Source organism: Nasonia vitripennis (assembly GCF_009193385.2).
Source record: "Nasonia vitripennis strain AsymCx chromosome 2 unlocalized genomic scaffold, Nvit_psr_1.1 chr2_random0010, whole genome shotgun sequence".
NCBI classification, from domain to species: Eukaryota; Metazoa; Arthropoda; class Insecta; order Hymenoptera; family Pteromalidae; genus Nasonia; species Nasonia vitripennis.
The window spans coordinates 3,264,104-3,283,710 of NW_022279617.1; the positions used below are offsets into that span (position 1 = coordinate 3,264,104).

Genomic DNA, 19,607 nt, shown 5'->3' on the forward strand with positions numbered 1-19,607 from the left:
AAGATCTTCTTCAAGGTTCTCATTAACTCGGTCTACGGCAAGATCATGGAGGATGAGCGCAAGAGAGTGGACATCAAGCTCGTCAACAAGTGGAAAGGTCAGTACGGCGCTGAGGCGCTAATAGCCAAGCCAAACTTCCACAGCAGCTTAATCATTTAGGAGAACCTCGTAGCGATCCAGCTCGCCAAGACGGAGATCAAGATCTGCAAGCCCATCTATGTGGGTCTCTCCGTCCTCGATCTCTCGAAGATCAATGTGTACGAGTTTCACTACTCGTACATACGCGAGCGCTACGGTATGAGGTGCTGCGACGCTGTGCCTCCCAACACAGGTGCGCAACACCTAGAGCCTCGCATGCACTAGGATTTTTCTAAACGTAGGATTTGACCGCGATCATCACGTTTGGGAGAACGCTAGGGAGAGGGGAAAATGATCACACACAATGGTTAAGTTTTATTGCACATGTATTTCGCCCAGCCCTTCCCTACAATACGGTGGCTGTAGTGCCTCCCGCGCACAGTTTAGCCACGCAGGGCTTACACTGGGACGCTTAAACACGAGCCACGCTCGTGCAGCAGACGGCGGGCCACAGGCCCAGGTCCAGTCCGCTGACGGCTGACTCTCTCTCTCTCTCTCTCTCTCTCTTTCTCTCTCGCGCGCGGGCTATGCCTCCCGCTTGTGGCAAGCCCGACCTGCTGCAGCCGCGCAGCTATAGGGTTTTCTCTTGCGCTGTCTCTATCTCACGCACACGCGTTTCCTCGCACTGTTCTCTCTCTCTCTCTAGTGTGCCCGCACCACACTCGTCTCACTCTCGGATCTCTCTCTCTCTCTCTCTCTCTCTCTATCTCTTTCTCTCTCTCTCTCTCTCTCTCTCTCTCTATCTCTTTCTCTCTCTCTCTCTCTCTCTCTCTCTCTCTCTCTCTCTCTCTCTCTCTCTCTCTCTCTCTCTCTCTCTCTAATACTTTCTTACTCGCTCTCACCCTGGTGGACGTCCGTCGGTGCTCCCGCCGGCGCCTCCCTGACTCTCGTGGACCTGGTGACGGCTAGCTTCCTCGGCTCTCCCACGCCAAGGCTGCTGGTTGCTCTGGTCCTCCGGACAATGATGGCGGACTGGCTAGCTTCCTTCCTCTCGTGCGGATGGTTGCTGGCTCGTCCGGGTGTCGGCACTTGCTCGTGCCAACGCGCTGCACCTATGACTCTCTCACACTCTCGCACACTCGCACAACCTCGGGAGACTCTCCCGATTCTCCTCGCAACAGAGGAGGCCACGTATCTCTCTCGCACGTCGACGTACTCCGTCGACAGTCGTGAGAGAACTCTCCGATTTCCCGCTCGTTCTCGCGCTCACTCTCCACTCGCGCTCGTCGGGCCCGCGCATCTTCCTCGCGCCTGATTGGCTGGCAGTCCGCGCGGATAGCGAGTCGCACATCGGCGCCCACTGATTGGCTCGCGACATGCGGAGGACCAATCAGCGCGCGCGCCGTCGAGGCTCACTCTCGCGCCAACGATGCTCACTCTCGCGCTAACGTGGACGGTTAGCCGGCCCGTTCCTCGAACTCGAGGTCAGGCTGGCACTGACAACAACAATCCAACTCGCTTGTTTCTTCCGCGCACTCAGAGCTTGGCCGCATCGAACGAGATTCCTCGTATCGACGCGGCTGCGACGTTTGCAACGTCGCAATCCCCTCCCCTTAACAATGCTTCCTCTCTCGGAGAAGTTGGCCTTAAACCTTTTACTGGGTCCTGGGTCCAAACTTTCCTCTTTTCGCAGCATCTCTCCAGCTCCACTCTCTCACTTCCTCTCTTCTCCATTCTCGCTGACTCCTCTCTCGAAGAAGTTGGCCTTAATCCTTTCACTAGGTCCCAGGCCAACACTCTTCTCTCCCCTGCACATCTCTCTAGCACTACTCTCTCACATCCTTTTCTCTCCACCTCCGCTGACTTCTCTCTCTTCTCATTTCCTTCCTCAGCTCTCCGTCTTTCTAGCATTGCCATTTTTCTCCGGCAATCTAGACACAGACCTGAGTGGCTCACTCGTCTGCAAAGTTGTCATGATGTCTGTGGCAATTGCCTACGCGCAGGACATTCCCTTCGTGAATGTCCTTTTTGTTGGCATGCCCAGCAGATCATCTCCGGGCAATTCAATGCCCGGTGCCCCACTTTACAGCAGGTGAAGCACGTACCATCTCCTCGCCTCTCCCCTCGAGCCACGGCATTAGCGGTCGGACGCACCAGGCCGCGCCATACGGTAGCTCTCTTTCTCCTCATTGAAGCTCTCTTTCTCTCACTCGTCCTCTCCTCAACCTCGATAGAAGGCAACTCGTCACCAGGGCCTGCATGCTCTGTCCTCTCGACTGCAGCGGCTCTCTGGGTCTCTCCTTCCTCCTTGTACGCCGCACCGGGAACGCGCATCTTCTCCGCTGGCAGCGGAGGTGCGTAATGGCTATCTAACTCTTTTAGCCGCTCCCAGCGTCGGCCGTACCTCTCCAACTCTTCCCAGCTGTTGACGCATTTTTCGCCAATAGCTCTCCGGTATTCCGGAAGGAGGTTCTGATATGCGATACGAAGCAAATCACGTTCGGATGGAGGTCGGCGAAAGCGCGAAGCCAGATACTGAAGACTCGCGATATACGCCGCGATCTTCTCTTCTCTGTGCTGCGTTCGCTTGCGCAGATCTTCCTCCAAATCCTCCCGACAATACGGAACCATGTATCGGCGACGAAAGGCCCGGCAGAACATCTCCCATGTTCGCAGGCTCTTTCTCTTCGCCCGATACCAGCGGCTTGCCTGCAACTTGAAAATGCACGGCAACACCGCTAGCAGCTCGCGGTCTGGCACCGCTAACGCTACTCTGCACTCACACAGTCGATCAAAGAACTCCTCCGTCTCCTCGTGATCACTCTCGCCCGAGAACTGGAGCTCCCAATGCTTCAGGAACTCCAAAGCCCTGAGCGAGTCGGCTGATCTTTTCCGGCGTTCGGATGACGTCAGGTTCGCTGAGTTAAACTCGCAGCTCGAGTTAACTTCGAGCTCGCTGTCACTGCTCAGCAAACCTCTCTGTCTCCGTCTCTTTCTCGACGCACTTTTCTCTCTCCTCTCACTCTCCTCCTCCGACTCCTCTTCCGCACTCTTCTCTCCTTGTCCACTCTCCTCCTCCGACTCCTCACCCGAGCTCACACAGCTCCGTTGCATACTCGGCCGACCTCCAGAGTTGCCCCAAGAGACGCGGCGTCGCACCGTTTCGCGCTCTGGCTCTAGCAACTCTTTGTCCGCGTCACCAATATCACTCGTGAACACAGACGGTCTGCCTCTCAGCTGGTCTAGAGTAGCTGGGCGAACTGAATCAGTCGTTTTGACTGGGGCTCGCAAACATGGCTTTCGCCCTATTCGCTCTTCCTCCATTTTACGCATCTGTTCTATCGCCTCGACCCGTACCTGCTCTCGCGCCGCCTCCCTCGCCTCCTCACGGACTCGTTGCAGCCGCCGCTCATGCTCTAGCGTGGCTAACTCGTCCCGCAGCTTCGCTCGAGCTTCCAGGAGGGCTTCCTCGTAAGCTTCTCGCCAAGCTACAGAAAACTCCTCCTCAAAGACTCGAGCTCTCGCATCCTCAAGAGTGAGTCCGCATTCTTCCAACTCTCTCACACGAGCGTCTCTCTCGCTGCGATCGACACTCACTCGGCTCGCATAGCCGCTGTCTACGCTGACGTCTATGCTTGAGCCCGAGCCTCCTCGCAACACATCTCCCTCGGCTACGTCACTGACTGTGCTGGAGGTTGCGCAGGCCGCGGTTCTTGCTATCGTCCTTTCGGACAACCGCAAGTAACCTGTCCGTTCGCACCTCGCGATCACAGTACACACACTGTCTCTCTCACTCAAGCACAAACTTGAAGATCTCTCTTGGCTCTCATTGTCACTCGACAACGAGACCGAGGAGTCTCCTTGCTTCCGACTTTCGTCGAAAAGCTTTACTCGCGAGCCCCGCCGACGACGCTTATGACGTACTGTGTGCCAGTCGTCGCCGTTGGCTGACTCGCTGTCGCTAGAGCGCATGCGTCGCAGCACATCTCGTGGGGACACGGTAGAGCCTCCCACGCTATCACGTTTAGCGTTGGGCTCTACTCCGAGTCCCACTACGAACGGCCGTTTCGTCAGCTGATTCATCGCACAATATGGTGCGACTTCAACAGCTGACGACTGATCGCTGAGCTCTCTTCGCCGTCTCTCTCCACACGAAAAGACGTCAGCAGCTTGCCTCGTGGCCCGCTGCGCATCTTTCCGTCGCTCACACTCCGCGCACTTTACACTAACACTCGCGAAAACACTTTACCTCTCCCTTTCGATGATCGCGAATCCCCACAAGGGATGCCAATTGCGACGCTGTGCCTCCCAATACAGGTGCGCAACACCTAGAGCCTCGCATGCACTAGGATTTTTCTAAACGTAGGATTTGACCGCGATCATCACGTTTGGGAGAACGCTAGGGAGAGGGGAAAATGATCACACACAATGGTTAAGTTTTATTGCACATGTATTTCGCCCAGCCCTTCCCTACAATACGGTGGCTGTAGTGCCTCCCGCGCACAGTTTAGCCACGCAGGGCTTACACTGGGACGCTTAAACACGAGCCACGCTCGTGCAGCAGACGGCGGGCCACAGGCCCAGGTCCAGTCCGCTGACGGCTGACTCTCTCTCTCTCTCTCTCTCTCTCTTTCTCTCTCGCGCGCGGGCTATGCCTCCCGCTTGTGGCAAGCCCGACCTGCTGCAGCCGCGCAGCTATAGGGTTTTCTCTTGCGCTGTCTCTATCTCACGCACACGCGTTTCCTCGCACTGTTCTCTCTCTCTCTCTAGTGTGCCCGCACCACACTCGTCTCACTCTCGGATCTCTCTCTCTCTCTCTCTCTCTCTCTCTATCTCTTTCTCTCTCTCTCTCTCTCTCTCTCTCTCTATCTCTTTCTCTCTCTCTCTCTCTCTCTCTCTCTCTCTCTCTCTCTCTCTCTCTCTCTCTCTCTCTCTCTCTCTAATACTTTCTTACTCGCTCTCACCCTGGTGGACGTCCGTCGGTGCTCCCGCCGGCGCCTCCCTGACTCTCGTGGACCTGGTGACGGCTAGCTTCCTCGGCTCTCCCACGCCAAGGCTGCTGGTTGCTCTGGTCCTCCGGACAATGATGGCGGACTGGCTAGCTTCCTTCCTCTCGTGCGGATGGTTGCTGGCTCGTCCGGGTGTCGGCACTTGCTCGTGCCAACGCGCTGCACCTATGACTCTCTCACACTCTCGCACACTCGCACAACCTCGGGAGACTCTCCCGATTCTCCTCGCAACAGAGGAGGCCACGTATCTCTCTCGCACGTCGACGTACTCCGTCGACAGTCGTGAGAGAACTCTCCGATTTCCCGCTCGTTCTCGCGCTCACTCTCCACTCGCGCTCGTCGGGCCCGCGCATCTTCCTCGCGCCTGATTGGCTGGCAGTCCGCGCGGATAGCGAGTCGCACATCGGCGCCCACTGATTGGCTCGCGACATGCGGAGGACCAATCAGCGCGCGCGCCGTCGAGGCTCACTCTCGCGCCAACGATGCTCACTCTCGCGCTAACGTGGACGGTTAGCCGGCCCGTTCCTCGAACTCGAGGTCAGGCTGGCACTGACAACAACAATCCAACTCGCTTGTTTCTTCCGCGCACTCAGAGCTTGGCCGCATCGAACGAGATTCCTCGTATCGACGCGGCTGCGACGTTTGCAACGTCGCAGTGCAAACTCCTCTACACCGACACCGATAGCCTCGTCTACGAAGTTCAAGGTGCCGACGTCTACGCCGCGATGAAGGAGGACATCGCGAGGTTCGACACCAGTAACTACCCTGAGGACAACCAGTTCGGGATGCCACGCTAGAACAAGAAGGTTCTCGGCGTGATGAAGGACGAGTGCGCTGGCAACGTGATGGTGAAGTTTCTGGGCTTATGCATTAAGATGTACTGTGTGCGCATTGATGGCCAGAAACCCATCAAGAAGGCGAATGGCGTCAAGGGCCTCGTGGTAAAGAACCGCATCGATCACGAGAATTACCACCGCTGCCTCTTCGATCAGGAGATCTGGTTGTACCTCACAAGTGGGGGCGATAGTAGAGGCCTCTACCACTTTCCAAAATCACATATTGCTTTTATTAATAATTCTCACTGTTTCATTTAGAGAATATCTCTTCTGCTTCTTGTGAGAAGGAGGAGGTAAAAGAACATTTCTTTCAGTTGAAGAAATAAGCTGTTGTAGAGGATCAACAATCGGTTTAAAGGTATCTCCTACAGCTTTTTCGGAACTATCTTTCTCCATCTTCAACATATACTTGCGTTTGACTGTATTTTGTGCTTTTACAAGCTGACGTAATATATTCTTTTTTTTTTAACATCACCCGTGTTGATGCTTTGATATACAAAGATAAACTATGAATTTTACTACATGCGTGCTAATTTATAGCAAAACTATCGAACCCTTTCCTATATCTACCTCCATTGATTGGACTATCCTTATCAATCATTATAAAATCATACTTATCATCACACCAACATTTTGAACATAAATTTTTAAACTGCATATAAATCATATCAGAATTAACATGATCATCGTATAGATGTTTGAGATTAAAATCATCTTGTCGAAAAATTACCAATAGATTAACATTGTCTCTTACAAGATGTTTTGGAACTTGTGCATAAGACTGACAGAGATAAAAACAATCTACTTTTTTATGTCACCCCATGCAGTAATATGCTTTCTTTTCACAGGCAACATCATCAAATATCATGATTGAGTTGAGGAGAGCATCATCGGGAGCTATCACATCGTCATGCTCGCTAAAAGAAAAATACTGTATACCATCAAAAGGTTTTAAAAGATTTTTTAGAAATTTATACTTAGATTGATTGAGAGATTTTGAGTATACATATACGTTTGGAAATTAACTGAATTCCTATTCGAATGGAGCTTTTTCGCGCTCGCGAGTCGCGTGGGCACAGGAAGGTACAGGAGGAGAAAAAATCTAACACTCCGATGTACTGCTAACTCAACTCTGACGACTTTATTTATAATAATAATACTGTATGAATTTGAGCGTGTGCTGAGTCTGGCGGCCAGTCCCAGAATGGCGACCGCGTGCGCGCTCCCCGCTCGCCACGGCGTGGCGTCGGCCGGATGACATTTTGAGGCTAACTCCGGCGGTACTCCGCTAGTCGAAGTCAGGCCTCGGCTGCAGCGTCTGCTTACGCTGGCGACGACGCTGTCCAGCGCGTGGCGCCACAGCTACTCCCCCGCCAGTGTCGGACGTGTACTGCGTCCGGAACGACACCGTTTTCCTTGGCCCGTTGAGGGATGGACTGGCGGAGGGCGGCGGCGGCGGCGATGTTGAAGGCGCCGGGACAGGCGGCGACACAGGTGGTTGCGGCTGGGTGGACGGCATGGGCTCTGGATGCGCCTGCGTGGATGGCCCAGCTGGAGGACCCTGTGCGAGTGGCCGTGCCTCGGGCCCTGATGGTGTTGATGCCTGCGCCGATGGCGCGGCTGGTGGAGCTGCCTGCGCCGATGGCGCGGCAGGTGGAGGAGCCGGAGCCGCTGAAGCTGGTGAGGCCCGCGCAGGGAGCGGGGCGTTGGTAGGCGGCTGATCGGCTACCTCCAGGTACGCCGGCTTGAGGGAGCTGTTCGAGAGGGTCTTGGCCTCGCCGTTCACCTCGACCACGTATCGCTGGTCGTCGAGGCGTCGCAGCACCCTGTGTGGCCCCGTGTAGGGCGGCTGCACCGTCGTGCGGACCGTGTCGACTCTCCTGAAGACGTGCGTGCAGGTGCGCAAGTCGCCGTGGAAAAACGGCGTGCGAGGCGGTAGGTGCCTGGACCCTGGGGCTGCCCGCAACCGGCCGATGAGGCCACGCAACTGGGCGACGAAAGCCGGCGCGTTCGCATCTGGATGACTAGCTGAAACAAAGAAGTCTCCTGGGACTCGGAGAGTTGTGCCGAAGAGCATCTCGGCCGGAGAAGCCTGAAGATCCTCTTTGAAGGTCGTTCTGAGGCCCAAAAGGACGGCTGGAAGGGCCTGCGGCCACGGTATTGATGCGCAGCACATGAGGACCGCCTTGAGAGTGCGGTGCATCCTTTCCACCAGCCCATTGGCCTGCGGGTGGTAATGTGTTGTGTGCACCCTGGTCCGTGGTGATGGTGAGCGGCGTCTCGAACGAGCTGATCCAGTGCTCGAGGAAGGCTCGCGCGACCGTGTCTGCCTGCTGGTCCGGAAGAGAGATGGCGTGCGGCCACCTGGAGAACCTGTCGACGATGGTGAGACAGTACTGGAAACCCGAGCACGACGGGAGCTTGATGAGGTCCAGGTGCAGGTGGTCGAAACGCGCATCCGGGCCGCGAAGTCTCCTAGAGCTGCTCGGTTGTGCCAGTGGACCTTGGAGTGCTGGCATGTCTCGCAAGCGCGCGCCCAACGCGCAATCTCCTTCCGCATGTGTGGCCAGAAGTACTTCTGGGCAATCGTCCTCGTCGTGGAACGGACGCCTGGGTGGGAGAACCCATGCAGTGCCTCCAAGACGGTCTTCCTCAGCTCCTTGGGGATGTACGGCCGAATTACATTTCCGTCCACTGCGCAATACAGGGAGGAACCCTCGATGTTGAGGGGCTGAAGTTTTCCGTCTCCGGTGTCGAGCAAGTGCGGCAGGTCTTGATCGCTCGCTTGCTGCTGGGCGAGGGTGGTGAGGTTCAGGCAAGCCGGCATCTTGATCGTGTTGACTCTTGACAAGGCGTCTGCGACGATGTTGTTGGGGCCCTTGACGTACGCCAGCTTGATCGGGAACTGGTACATGAAGTTGAGCTGTCTGGACTGGCGAGGCGAGGCTTTTTCCGGTGGCTGCTGAGCTGCGAGGGACAGCGGCTTGTGGTCCGTGTACAGGGTGAAAGGGCGCCCGTCGAGGATGCTGCTGAAGTGCTTAACCGAGGCGAATGCGGCGAGAAACTCTCTATCGTAGGTGCTGTAGCGCCTCTCGGTGTCCGAGAGCTTTCTAGAAAAGAAGCCTAGTGGGCGCCAGATGTCTTCCCTCTCGTACTGCTCCAGGGCAGCACCGATGGCGACGTCGGAGGCGTCGGTGTAGAGCCGTAGAGGGGCCTCGCGACGCAGAAAGGTAGTGGTAACTGCGTCTGCGAGCGCTCGCTTCGTTTTCTCGAAGGCATCTTGTGCTTCCTTCGTCCAGGCGAGAGGCGACGGTTTCTTGCACTGCGGCAAGAGCTTCAGTAGATCGTTGAGAGGTGCGAGGAGGCGTGCAGCTCCAGGGATGCATCGGCTGTAGTAGTTAACTAGCCCCAAGAAACGACGAAGTTGTGAAGTGTCAGCCGGCTACGGAAAAGCTTGGATTGCCTCGACTTGGCCTGATGGTGGACTACAGCCATCTTTAGAGATGTAGTACCCGAGATAGGTGACTGAATCTTTGGCCAGGACGCACTTGTCCTGATTGATCTTGATGCGTGCCTTGCGTAGAGTGGCGAAGAGGACCCGGAGATGCTCTAAATGCTGCTCTCGACCCCTGGATGCAACGACTATGTCGTCCAGATATGCTCGCGCGAACGGCAGGTCGAGCAGAAGATGATCCATTGCGCGTTGGAGAGATTGTGCCGCGTTGCGGAGCCCCATCGACGAGCGAGTAAATTCGAAGAGCCCAAAGGGGGTTGTAATCGCCGTCTTGTGCGCGTCTTCGGGAGCGATAGGGACTTGATAAAAGGCCTTCTTCAAGTCTATGACTGAGAAGGTGTCGCCTTGTAGTTCCAGTAAAAGGTCCTCTATAACTGGGAGCGGGTATCTGTCCGGGACGGTGAGACTGTTGAGCTGGCGATAGTCGCCCGTGATGCGGTATGAGCCATCGGCTTTCTTGACCAGCTGTAGAGGGCTCGCCCAGGAGCTGTCTGATAAACGGACGATGCCCATCTTCAAAAGCGCTCGAAATCCTGCACGCGCCGCCTCGAGGCGCTCCCCGTGGAGCCGGCGTGGGTGTGCTGCAACTAGTGGACCGTTCGTCACGATGTGGTGGAGGGCGGAGAGATCCGGTAGTGAAATGGTGGTGCTGCCTGGAGTAGCTAGATCTTGGTAGTCTCTCAACAGGTCAGCAAACACACCCTCAGCGACGTCGGCCGTGATATTGACTGCGACGGAGAAGACTCGAGCTGGAAGGATTGCACCGGTGGTATGGTGTGAGTGGTCGGCATCGAGGAGCTGTCTGTGATGGAGGTCGACAGCGAGGCCGAAATGTGCCAGAAAATCCGCGCCTAGGATGGGATCACTGACATCGGCTACGATGAACTTCCAGCTGAGTGGTTTGGCCAAAGCGAGGTCCAGCGTCAGCGAGTGAGTGCCGTAGGTATCAATCGCTGAGGCGTTGGCTGCACTGAGGGTGAGCGCCGACTGCGTGAAGCGCGGCGTCGGCGCCGGCGGCCCGCAACAGGTATACGCGGCACTTGAAATGAAAGAGCGACTCAAGGCCGCGAAAAGACTATACCTGTTGCGGGGCGAAAAACCTGATGTGATGATGCTGCCGCCGGACGCTGCCGATGATGATGGCGAGACGTGGCCGCCGCGCTGCCGCTGGACTGCGCTGCTCGGACGATGTTGTTCCGCCGATGTTGCTGGCACCTCCTGGCTGGGACCCCGGTGCGTTGGTGCGTGTCACCGCGATGCTCTGCCGCTGTGCCTCGTCCTCGGTGGTGCGGCTGCTCTCGCCGCGTGGTGTGCTGCAGGCAGGGAGACGACCGACGGGGCTGTTCCGCGCGCACTCCAACTGTAGAGGGGCTGAAGGCAGACTCCCTGCTGCTGGTATGCCGTGCGGTGAGGTGCCTCGGGTGCTCGCCTGGTGTTGCTCCGGTGAAGGGCGGACGACGGGCCGCACCGCGTGCTCGATTGAGGGTCACTTCACCGGCGGCGAGATTCACCGGGCTCGCGCGTGCCACCGCGCGTGACTGCGCTCGCTGCTCGATGCGAGAAATAAAAATAAAAATAAAAGTGGCCCCCGCGAGCTGTAAATGGGCTGCGGCGTGCCGTATGTCGAACGATAAAAAAAAATTCTTTCTCGGGTCCGCGCGGTACGCCGAGAGAGAAGGATGGGCTGGCCGCCGAGAGTAAGAGTGAGATGACGTGGCGTAGATGGCGTCGGTTCTTCGCGCTGTGCCCAACTCCGAAACGTGTTGCTGAACGGGTCACCACTTTGGAAATTAACTGAATTCCTATTCGAATGGAGCTTTTTCGCGCTCGCGAGTCGCGTGGGCACAGGAAGGTACAGGAGGAGAAAAATCTAACACTCCGATGTACTGCTAACTCAACTCTGACGACTTTATTTATAATAATAATACTGTATGAATTTGAGCGTGTGCTGAGTCTGGCGGCCAGTCCCAGAATGGCGACCGGGTGCGCGCTCCCCGCTCGCCACGGCGTGGCGTCGGCCGGACGACATTTTGAGGCTGACTCCGACGGTACTCCGCTAGTCGAAGTCAGGCCTCGGCTGCAGCGTCTGCTTACGCTGGTGACGACGCTGTCCAGCGCGTGGCGCCACATACGTTTTCAAATCTTACACCATTAGAATGTATTATCAGGGTGACCAGACACTGCGAGAGTGGTGTCGCCACCTATCGGGCATAAAGTCGCACAAAACCGCCAATTCAAACTCCCGAAATCGCGCATAAATCGCACACTAAAACTAAATTAATAAAACTAATTGCCCCACGTAAAACCATCGTATAATTAAGAAAATTCGGTTAATATAAACTAATATATACATAAAATGTACGTATTTAAATCCCACTATCCAACTTATATCAAACAAATACTTAAAACGTGAATACTCAGAACTCAATAACCCACATAGATCGATGAAATAATTGTAAATACTCAAATCCAAATAACCCAAGTAACATAATTGAATAGTTTAAATATATATATATATATATAAGTATACCCATATGGGAAAAAACAATATTTTTACCTTTTGCCCATGATTCTTTTTCCCAATCAGGGTTATATTTGTAACTTCTTGGTTCTGACGAACTTCTCACCTCACTTTTTCCAAGCTTTTTTAATCTTGACATTTTGATTTAATGTTTTGATTTTTAAATCAAAATTTTCTTCACATATTTCACTCTCTAAAAAGAAATCTATTTGAGCTACCGTTGATACAAAACGCCATTAATTCGCGATACTACACTTGTTGCAACTTGCAAGACGAAAGGACCGTATGTCATATGTCAACGAGAGAATGACAGAGAGAGAGAGAGAGAGAGAGAGAGAGAGAGAGAGAGAGAGAGAGAGAGAGAGAGTAAGAAAGTGATCAGAGCATCAGAGGGCGACCGACGACGGCATAGTTCATGCCGTTATGGACAGGTGGCGCTATTGGGTATCATTCAAGTATAAAAAGCAATATTTTTAAATAATCTTTGTAAAATTTCGTCTAATTCACAATTTATAGTAAAAATCGCCTATAAATCGCCAATAAATCGCAAATCGTCAAATTCAAGAATGGTGTCGCAGGTGTACCTAGAAAATCGCACATTTGGCGAAAAATCGCACGATCTGGTCACCCTGTGTGTTATTAGAGCAAGTAAGCTATTCGTTTTACTACAGTTTGATGATCCACAAATCACAGCTTCATGGCGCCTAATTTTTTTCTTAGGTTCGATGACAGTGTCAAAATTCACTATGGGATGTTTGACTGATTGCTCTTTGAAGTTCATTCTTAGAGGTCTGATTTGTAACTAGGTGTAAAAGTATAAATAGAGCGTGCTCATATACTCTCGGTATTAGTTATCATTTGACTTTCATGGTGTGATGATCGCATATAAACAACAATGACGTGGTCGTGGATTTCTTAATAAATTTATCAACAAACTTCCCATTGAACTTCATATACCTGGATATCAATACTGTGGACCGGTTACCAAGTTAGCTAAACGTCTTGCTCGAGGTAATTCAAGAATTAATCTGTTGGATAAAGATTGTAAAGAGCAAGATATATTCTATTCGCAGAATCGCGAAAACGTTGAAGCTAGGCACGTTGCTGATAAAGTATTGGCTAAGAAAGCTTGGCAAAGAGCCCTGGCAAAGAATTCAAAAATTGGTAAAAAATTAGCTGCGTATGCCATAACTAACGCTATGAAATTAAAATCGAACCTTGGAATGGGAATAAAGTCTCGCACTACGCTTAGAAGTGTAGTGAAGGCTGCTTCAAAATCAGTTATACCAAGCAAATGTGCTAATGAAGTTATTCTATTTGCTTTGAAAATGGTTAAGAAGGCTGGTGGTAAGAAAAATATTATAGTTCCTCGAATATTACCAGTTCCATCTAAGGTAGGTGGTTTCCTACCATTTCTTGTTCCAATATTTGCTGGTCTTAATGCAACTGGTGCACTAGCAGGTGGCGTTGCTGGAATAGCTAAGGCTGTTAATGATACTAAAGCTGCCAAACTTAGATTGAAAGAGAGTCAGAGACATAATCAAAAGATGGAAGAGATTGCAGTTGGTAAAGGACTTCACTTAAAACCTCACAAGAAGGGATTAGGTCTTCATCTGAAGCTTAGAAATGGATTGAGAAAAAAAAGATCCTCGAAGTAAGATTGCCTGAGAAAGCTCTTACAAATATTAATCTTCTAAAGTATACTAAAAGTATGAAGATCTCGAACTTGCGTGGTGTATTTATGCGTGATTCATTACCGATAGATGGTCCGCATTACAATGAATCAGCCATAGTAAATTTGGATGATACCCATGGCCCTGGTACGCATTGAGTTGCATATCATAAGCGCGGTCCAAACTAATTTACTTCGGTAGTTTCGGTGATATTCAACCTTCAATAGAATTACTACTTTATCTGGGTGTTGATGAAGTAAAATATAATCATGAAAGATATCAAGATTATAATACGTTCGATTGTAGTCATCTTTTCTCAAGTTTTTGAGTGGAAGCCTATATAAGAAGATGAAAAAATAGTTGATGAGTCATTATCAGTTTAACTGTCATGGAGGATTTATTAACTCTGAGTCTTTCTGCTACAACTTCTATACTTGAAGCTCAATACTTTCCTCCTATTGAACTATCTCCAAATAAAAATTACGTTCTTGGATTAGTTAAATTGCTCACATTTAACTCAATTCCTAATATAGATACAGACAATAACAAGTTTTACGTAGGTGAGGAGATAATTTTCTTGCCGACAGGTAGCTATGAAATTGAAGATATAGAAAATTATCTTCATGATACATTAGCTTTGAAAGGTATATCAATATCTCTCAAACCCAACAAAAACAATCTTCGCAGTGTAATTCAGTGTAGTCATACCATTGATTTTCGTCCGCAAGATTCGATTGCTTAACTACTAGGCTCCACACAACGCATTCTTGAAGCTAACATTATTCATAGCTCCGATCTACCAGTGTCTATTCTCAAGGTTAACGTTCTACGAGTCGAGTGTAGCATTACTACTGGTACCTATATAAACGGTCAGCGAGTGCATACCATACACGAGTTCTTTCCTGCAGTACCACCAGGATACAAGATCATCAAAGTTTCATCACAAGTTATTTACCTTCCGATCACTGTGAAGAGTATTGATCAATTACAACTGCGTATAGTTGATCAAGACGAAAATCTTGCTAACTTTCGAGGTGAGATAATTACAATCAGATTACATCTGAAACAGGCGTAATGGGTATTGTCTACGGCGGGAGAGGGTATATAAGCAAACCAAAATGGCAACCAAACATCAGTCGTCAGCGAGCAATCACAACGCTAACACGGCAAAATGTACAATTCTTGAAAGGACTCGGTCTAAGAGTCAAAAGCCCTGGTGGAAAGTAACGTGTATATTCCTCGGCTGTCTTAAAAAAAATGGACAAGATTCTAAATATTCAATCCCCCGTGACGTACGATGATTCGGTGTGTAATTATGAGATACACGCTCATCAACCTTACACCGCTTCATCTTACAATAATAGTGATGAAATACGCATCTCTGTTAAACATCAAGACTTGTGTCTTTTATCCTCGCGCAGTTCCTTGCATGTGTGTTGTCGAATAACTAAGAGTGATGGTACGCTTGTACAAAATACTAAGTTAGTCAATAATGCTATCTATAAAACTACAGGTGTACAAAGTATGCTCCTTGAGTTTGAGCCCAAAAGAACCATACGTTCGCTTGGAATCCTACGGACAGTGAGCTGACGTCAGTAAAAACAACATTTAAAAAAAATCAACTTTAAAGTTTATGATTATTATTGAAAGTATAACTTAAATTAGTGCTTACCAAATCCTTTGGGACCAAGTTTTCTATGCTCCAAACGCATAGACCTTGACTGTTAGCAATTATGAGGTATATTAACTTATATTTTTGGACTCTTTACGGCTTTTCTTACCTGCAAAAAGAAAAAGTAATTTCATAAATTTTCATAAAATTGTAATAAAAAGGTTATTTTATCCTTGATAATAATAACACTTTATACTCATATCTTTTTTTGGGCACTGTGTTGAATCTTCAAGTTAAAACTGCAGAAATTTGCCAGTCTAACCTCCAAATGTCAAAATGTTTAGTCCAGGAGTTCCAATCTCTTTAGCGGCTCTTTTTTCCATCGCTGCAGTTTTCACGGAGTTCTTGGCCACTTTTTTACACACTTCACTGAATTGTTCGCTAATTGCATCACATGCAAAATGAGCCATGAGTATTAAGCAGTCCATCAACCCACAAAATAGATGATGACCAGCGTGTCCAAGTCCAAGAGCACAAAATGTAACTACTGCTCTTCTGTTGTTCACCCAAGCATGGTTCTTGACGCCAACTTTTCTGCATAAGTTAAAAGCTGTCAGATGACCACACTTAATACACATTACTTCAATCGTAGATCGCAGTCCCTAAGCTTCGGATTCGCCAAGTTGAACTTTGCCATGGCATTAGTTGCGAATCAAAATTTCCTCGAGCGCAGGAAATAGAATGTTGATATCAATAAATCTATTCCTGACCTCAGAGGTTCCTTTCGCTGCTGGAGTTTGTATCTTTCTTGCTTAAACTTGAAGGTCTTGACTTATTGGCAGGTTCATGCTCACTCGTTACTCTTAGAAATCTTCTTGGCTTCTTCTTGCTCTTCCTCGAGAGTACTTTTTGTCTGGATAACCATACGTTACTCGGCATCTCGGTGCCAATCCTATCCTAGAATCAGAGGATAGTCTGCGCCGTAGACTTTTACCGAAACCAAGGTGTAACGAATTTCGAGCTGTGTCTGCGATGCGAGATTGGTCCGAGAATCAGTGCCGCAGGAAGACTGCAGTAAATTTTGAAGAGCAAGAGACGATTTTGTCAACTTGCCTCTTTAATTAACGTACAAAAACATAGCATGGCATTTAGTTTCGCCCCTAGTTGTGTAAGTCCTATTGTCAACGACTCGCCGAGTATAGTGAAAATGTTGATTTCAATGTAAAAATTAAATTTTCTAAACATGTATCTCACTTTGTATATTATATCTCATAATAATCTTTGACAAATATTGTATATTGTATGCAATTTTTATCTAGATTATATCGAATCATTTTTGTATATAAATTTTATATAAATTGTATCAATATCATTATATATAAATTGTATATAATTTATACTTTCAAATAAAATCTTTCTCAAAAGGTAAAAGGTAGGCAAGTATAAACTGGTTTTTATTTACTATTAATTTTTTATTTGATCCCCAGCGGAAATGAAAAATATGCCAATCTGTGCCAAAACTGTGCCAAACTGTGCCAAAACGTGAACATTTTGGACATTTAACACACTTATGGCACAGTTTGGCACAGTTTTGGCACAGTTTGGGATGACATAGATACAGTTTAGCACAGTTTAGCATGATTTCGGTACAGTTTGACACAGTTTAGTACAAATCAACACATTTAAGTATTCGATATAAAATTTTGTTTAAATAAAATTATTGGAAAATAAAAATTTTGGAGCGCACAACCAGAGTTTTGGTGTTATCATCAGGATGGTAACAACTATTTAGGCCCCCCTTATGTGAATTTTAATAATTCTAAACAACTTAACTAGTGAAAAAAAAATTCTGTGCCAAACTATGCCAAAACTGTACCAAACTATTCCAATATTGTGTTAATCTGTGCCAATATTATGCCAACCTGTACCGATAAGTGTAGCGGACACTGCGATAAAATTTGCACAAATTTCATTTATTTTCAGTATGACAAACTGTGCCAAACTGTGCAAATATTGTGCCAAACTGTGTCAAACTGTGCCATAAGTGTGTCAAATGTCCAAAATGTTCATGTTTTGACACAGTTATGCCACAATTTTGACATATATAGGCACAGTTTTGGCACGGTTTTGGCACAGTTTGGCACAGAATTTTTTTCCACTGGGGATGATGATGTAATTCATTCAAATAATTATTTATATAAGTAACAAACTATGGTAAAAAAAAATATATGGAATCAAATAGTTAAATGGCAATTACGTATTTGGAATAAATTTATCAAATTATTCTTTAATACGATTTATAATTTTATTGTTTTCCTAACGTCATTGTTAATTTACTGGCGGTATTCTACACTACTATGAACGTACTTGATAAACCCGTCGCTTAATAATTTTACGGTGAGATAAAAAGAATAATTTTTCATTTTTCAATATCTCTTTATTATTAATGAAGTTGTGTTTCACTTAATTTGAAAGATGTGTTTTCTTGGCAATGTTATTAAATTTTATCAAAATAAACAATTCACATTAGGAACTATCAACCGATGGGTTTATCAAGTATGTTCATACTAGTGTAGAATACAGCCAGTAAATTAACAATGACGTTAAGAAAACAATGAAATTATAAATCGTATTAAAGAATAATTCGATAAATTTAGTCCAAATACGTAATTGCCATTTAACTATTTGATATCATATATTTGTTTACCATAGTTTGTCACTTACAGGGTGGGCCATTTTAATCAAACCAGTCTAATAACTCCTAAATTAAGCCATGAACAGAAAAATTGTTCAGATGAAAGTTGTCCAGGATCAAGGGGGACATCTTTTTGTGCAATTAGTTTTGACCTTGAACTAAAATTTCAAGGTCATTTGAAGGTCAAATTTTTTTTTTTAAATAGGAACCCCTATTTTTGATAGCAGATTCGGAAAGAACAGGAAATTTTACGTCCGAAACGTCCGAAAGTCAACATCCTCTAAAAGCTCTGGCAGTCGATCTCTGAGCAATGCCAAATAGCCATTCTGGTTAACATTTTGACCGAAAAAATATGGCCCAATCAGGTAACCATTAATGATCCCACACCACACCATTAAACTCCATCGGTTTTGATGGTCAATAGCCCTGTACCAGTGGGGATTTACAAGTGACCAGTAGTGACTATTGTGCCTATTTAATTGACCATCACTGTGAAATATAGCCTCGTCAGAAAACATAACAAATCTGAAAAAATCTGGATCATTGTGTAAAACTCCTAAAGCCCACTGGCAAAAGTTAATACTCATTAGAAAATGGCGTGACCTCAGCTCATGAACTAATCTTATGTGGTAATCGTGATAGTGGAGATTATTGAGAATTCTCAATGCTGTTCTTCGTGGTATACCGATTTCTCTTTCAATTTGTCGACTACTAATTTGTGGATTGAGATGAACAGCTGCTAAGGCGGCTATAACATTAGGATCATTTTCGTTGTATTCGTGGTGTCTGCGTTGATGACGAAGATGTCCATCACGAGCTCTTCGAAGTAATCTGAGTAATGTGTCGTGAGTAGGACACCTTCTTAGAGGAAAGCGTTCAGCGTAGAGTCGCACCGCGGCTCTGGCATTATTTTGGGCTTCGCCTAAGATCATTATCATATCAACAATTTCATTGGATTAATAATCGCCCATGTTGAAAATTTTGTTTATAACAAGAAAAACTATTTTATTTACATTCACTCTTTATTGAAATTGAAACTAAACCAAAATAAGAAAGTGACAACAAAAAAAGGAGGAATTTTCAAACTGTATAATTTTTAAATCAAATTTGTAACTTCTTATTTTCTTACGTTAATACATTGTGATTTAAATTGAAGACAGCGTGAGAACAATCGTTACAATTCATATTAGATTAAAGAAATTCAACTTAAAAAAAAACATCTAAACTGGAAGTGATGCACTTTGGCAAATACAATTATTAAAATTTTTTTTTAATATTACAAAAGCAAAATGCTGTTTAATATTTTATCGTAAACAATGTATTTTTTAACATCCTACCTTTATTGTTTAACCATTTTTTACGCTTTTGAAACGTTAAACTTTTACTTGACTCTGCTTCGACCGTGAATGAATTGACAACATTGATTTTTAACGTTCCATTTCCCACTCCCATTAAGAACTCAGATATTTAAAATTATCATGTTTACTTCAAAATTTACTTTTGACCACTAAAAATTTGTTAACGAATGTTAAACAAGCATCCTAGTGAGAGGCAAGGGGACTCACAGTAAACAAGCACCCCAGTGAGAGGCAAGGGGACTCACGTTAAAAAAGCACCCCAAAGGGAACATAATCCTAATACGTCCACGTCGTTGTTCCTGGGTAGCGCT

The 19,607-nt window shown here is 47.7% G+C and overlaps 2 protein-coding genes across 2 annotated transcripts; both read right to left on the reverse strand.

Moving 5' to 3' along the window:
- Positions 1–2,049: 2,049 nt before the first annotated feature.
- On the reverse strand, positions 2,050–4,161 carry LOC116416583. Its single transcript, XM_031925513.1, has one exon. The coding sequence runs from the start codon at positions 4,159–4,161 to the stop codon at positions 2,050–2,052; it is 2,112 nt and encodes a 703-aa protein (XP_031781373.1).
- A 3,050-nt stretch (positions 4,162–7,211) lies between these two features.
- Positions 7,212–12,005, reverse strand: LOC103316974. Its single transcript, XM_031925514.1, has 3 exons — positions 11,995–12,005; positions 9,413–10,476; positions 7,212–9,325 (listed from the first exon to the last, which is right to left on the reverse strand). Exons 1-3 carry the CDS (start codon positions 12,003–12,005, stop codon positions 7,212–7,214), a joined length of 3,189 nt encoding a protein of 1,062 aa, XP_031781374.1.
- Between the last annotated feature and the right edge of the window lie 7,602 nt (positions 12,006–19,607).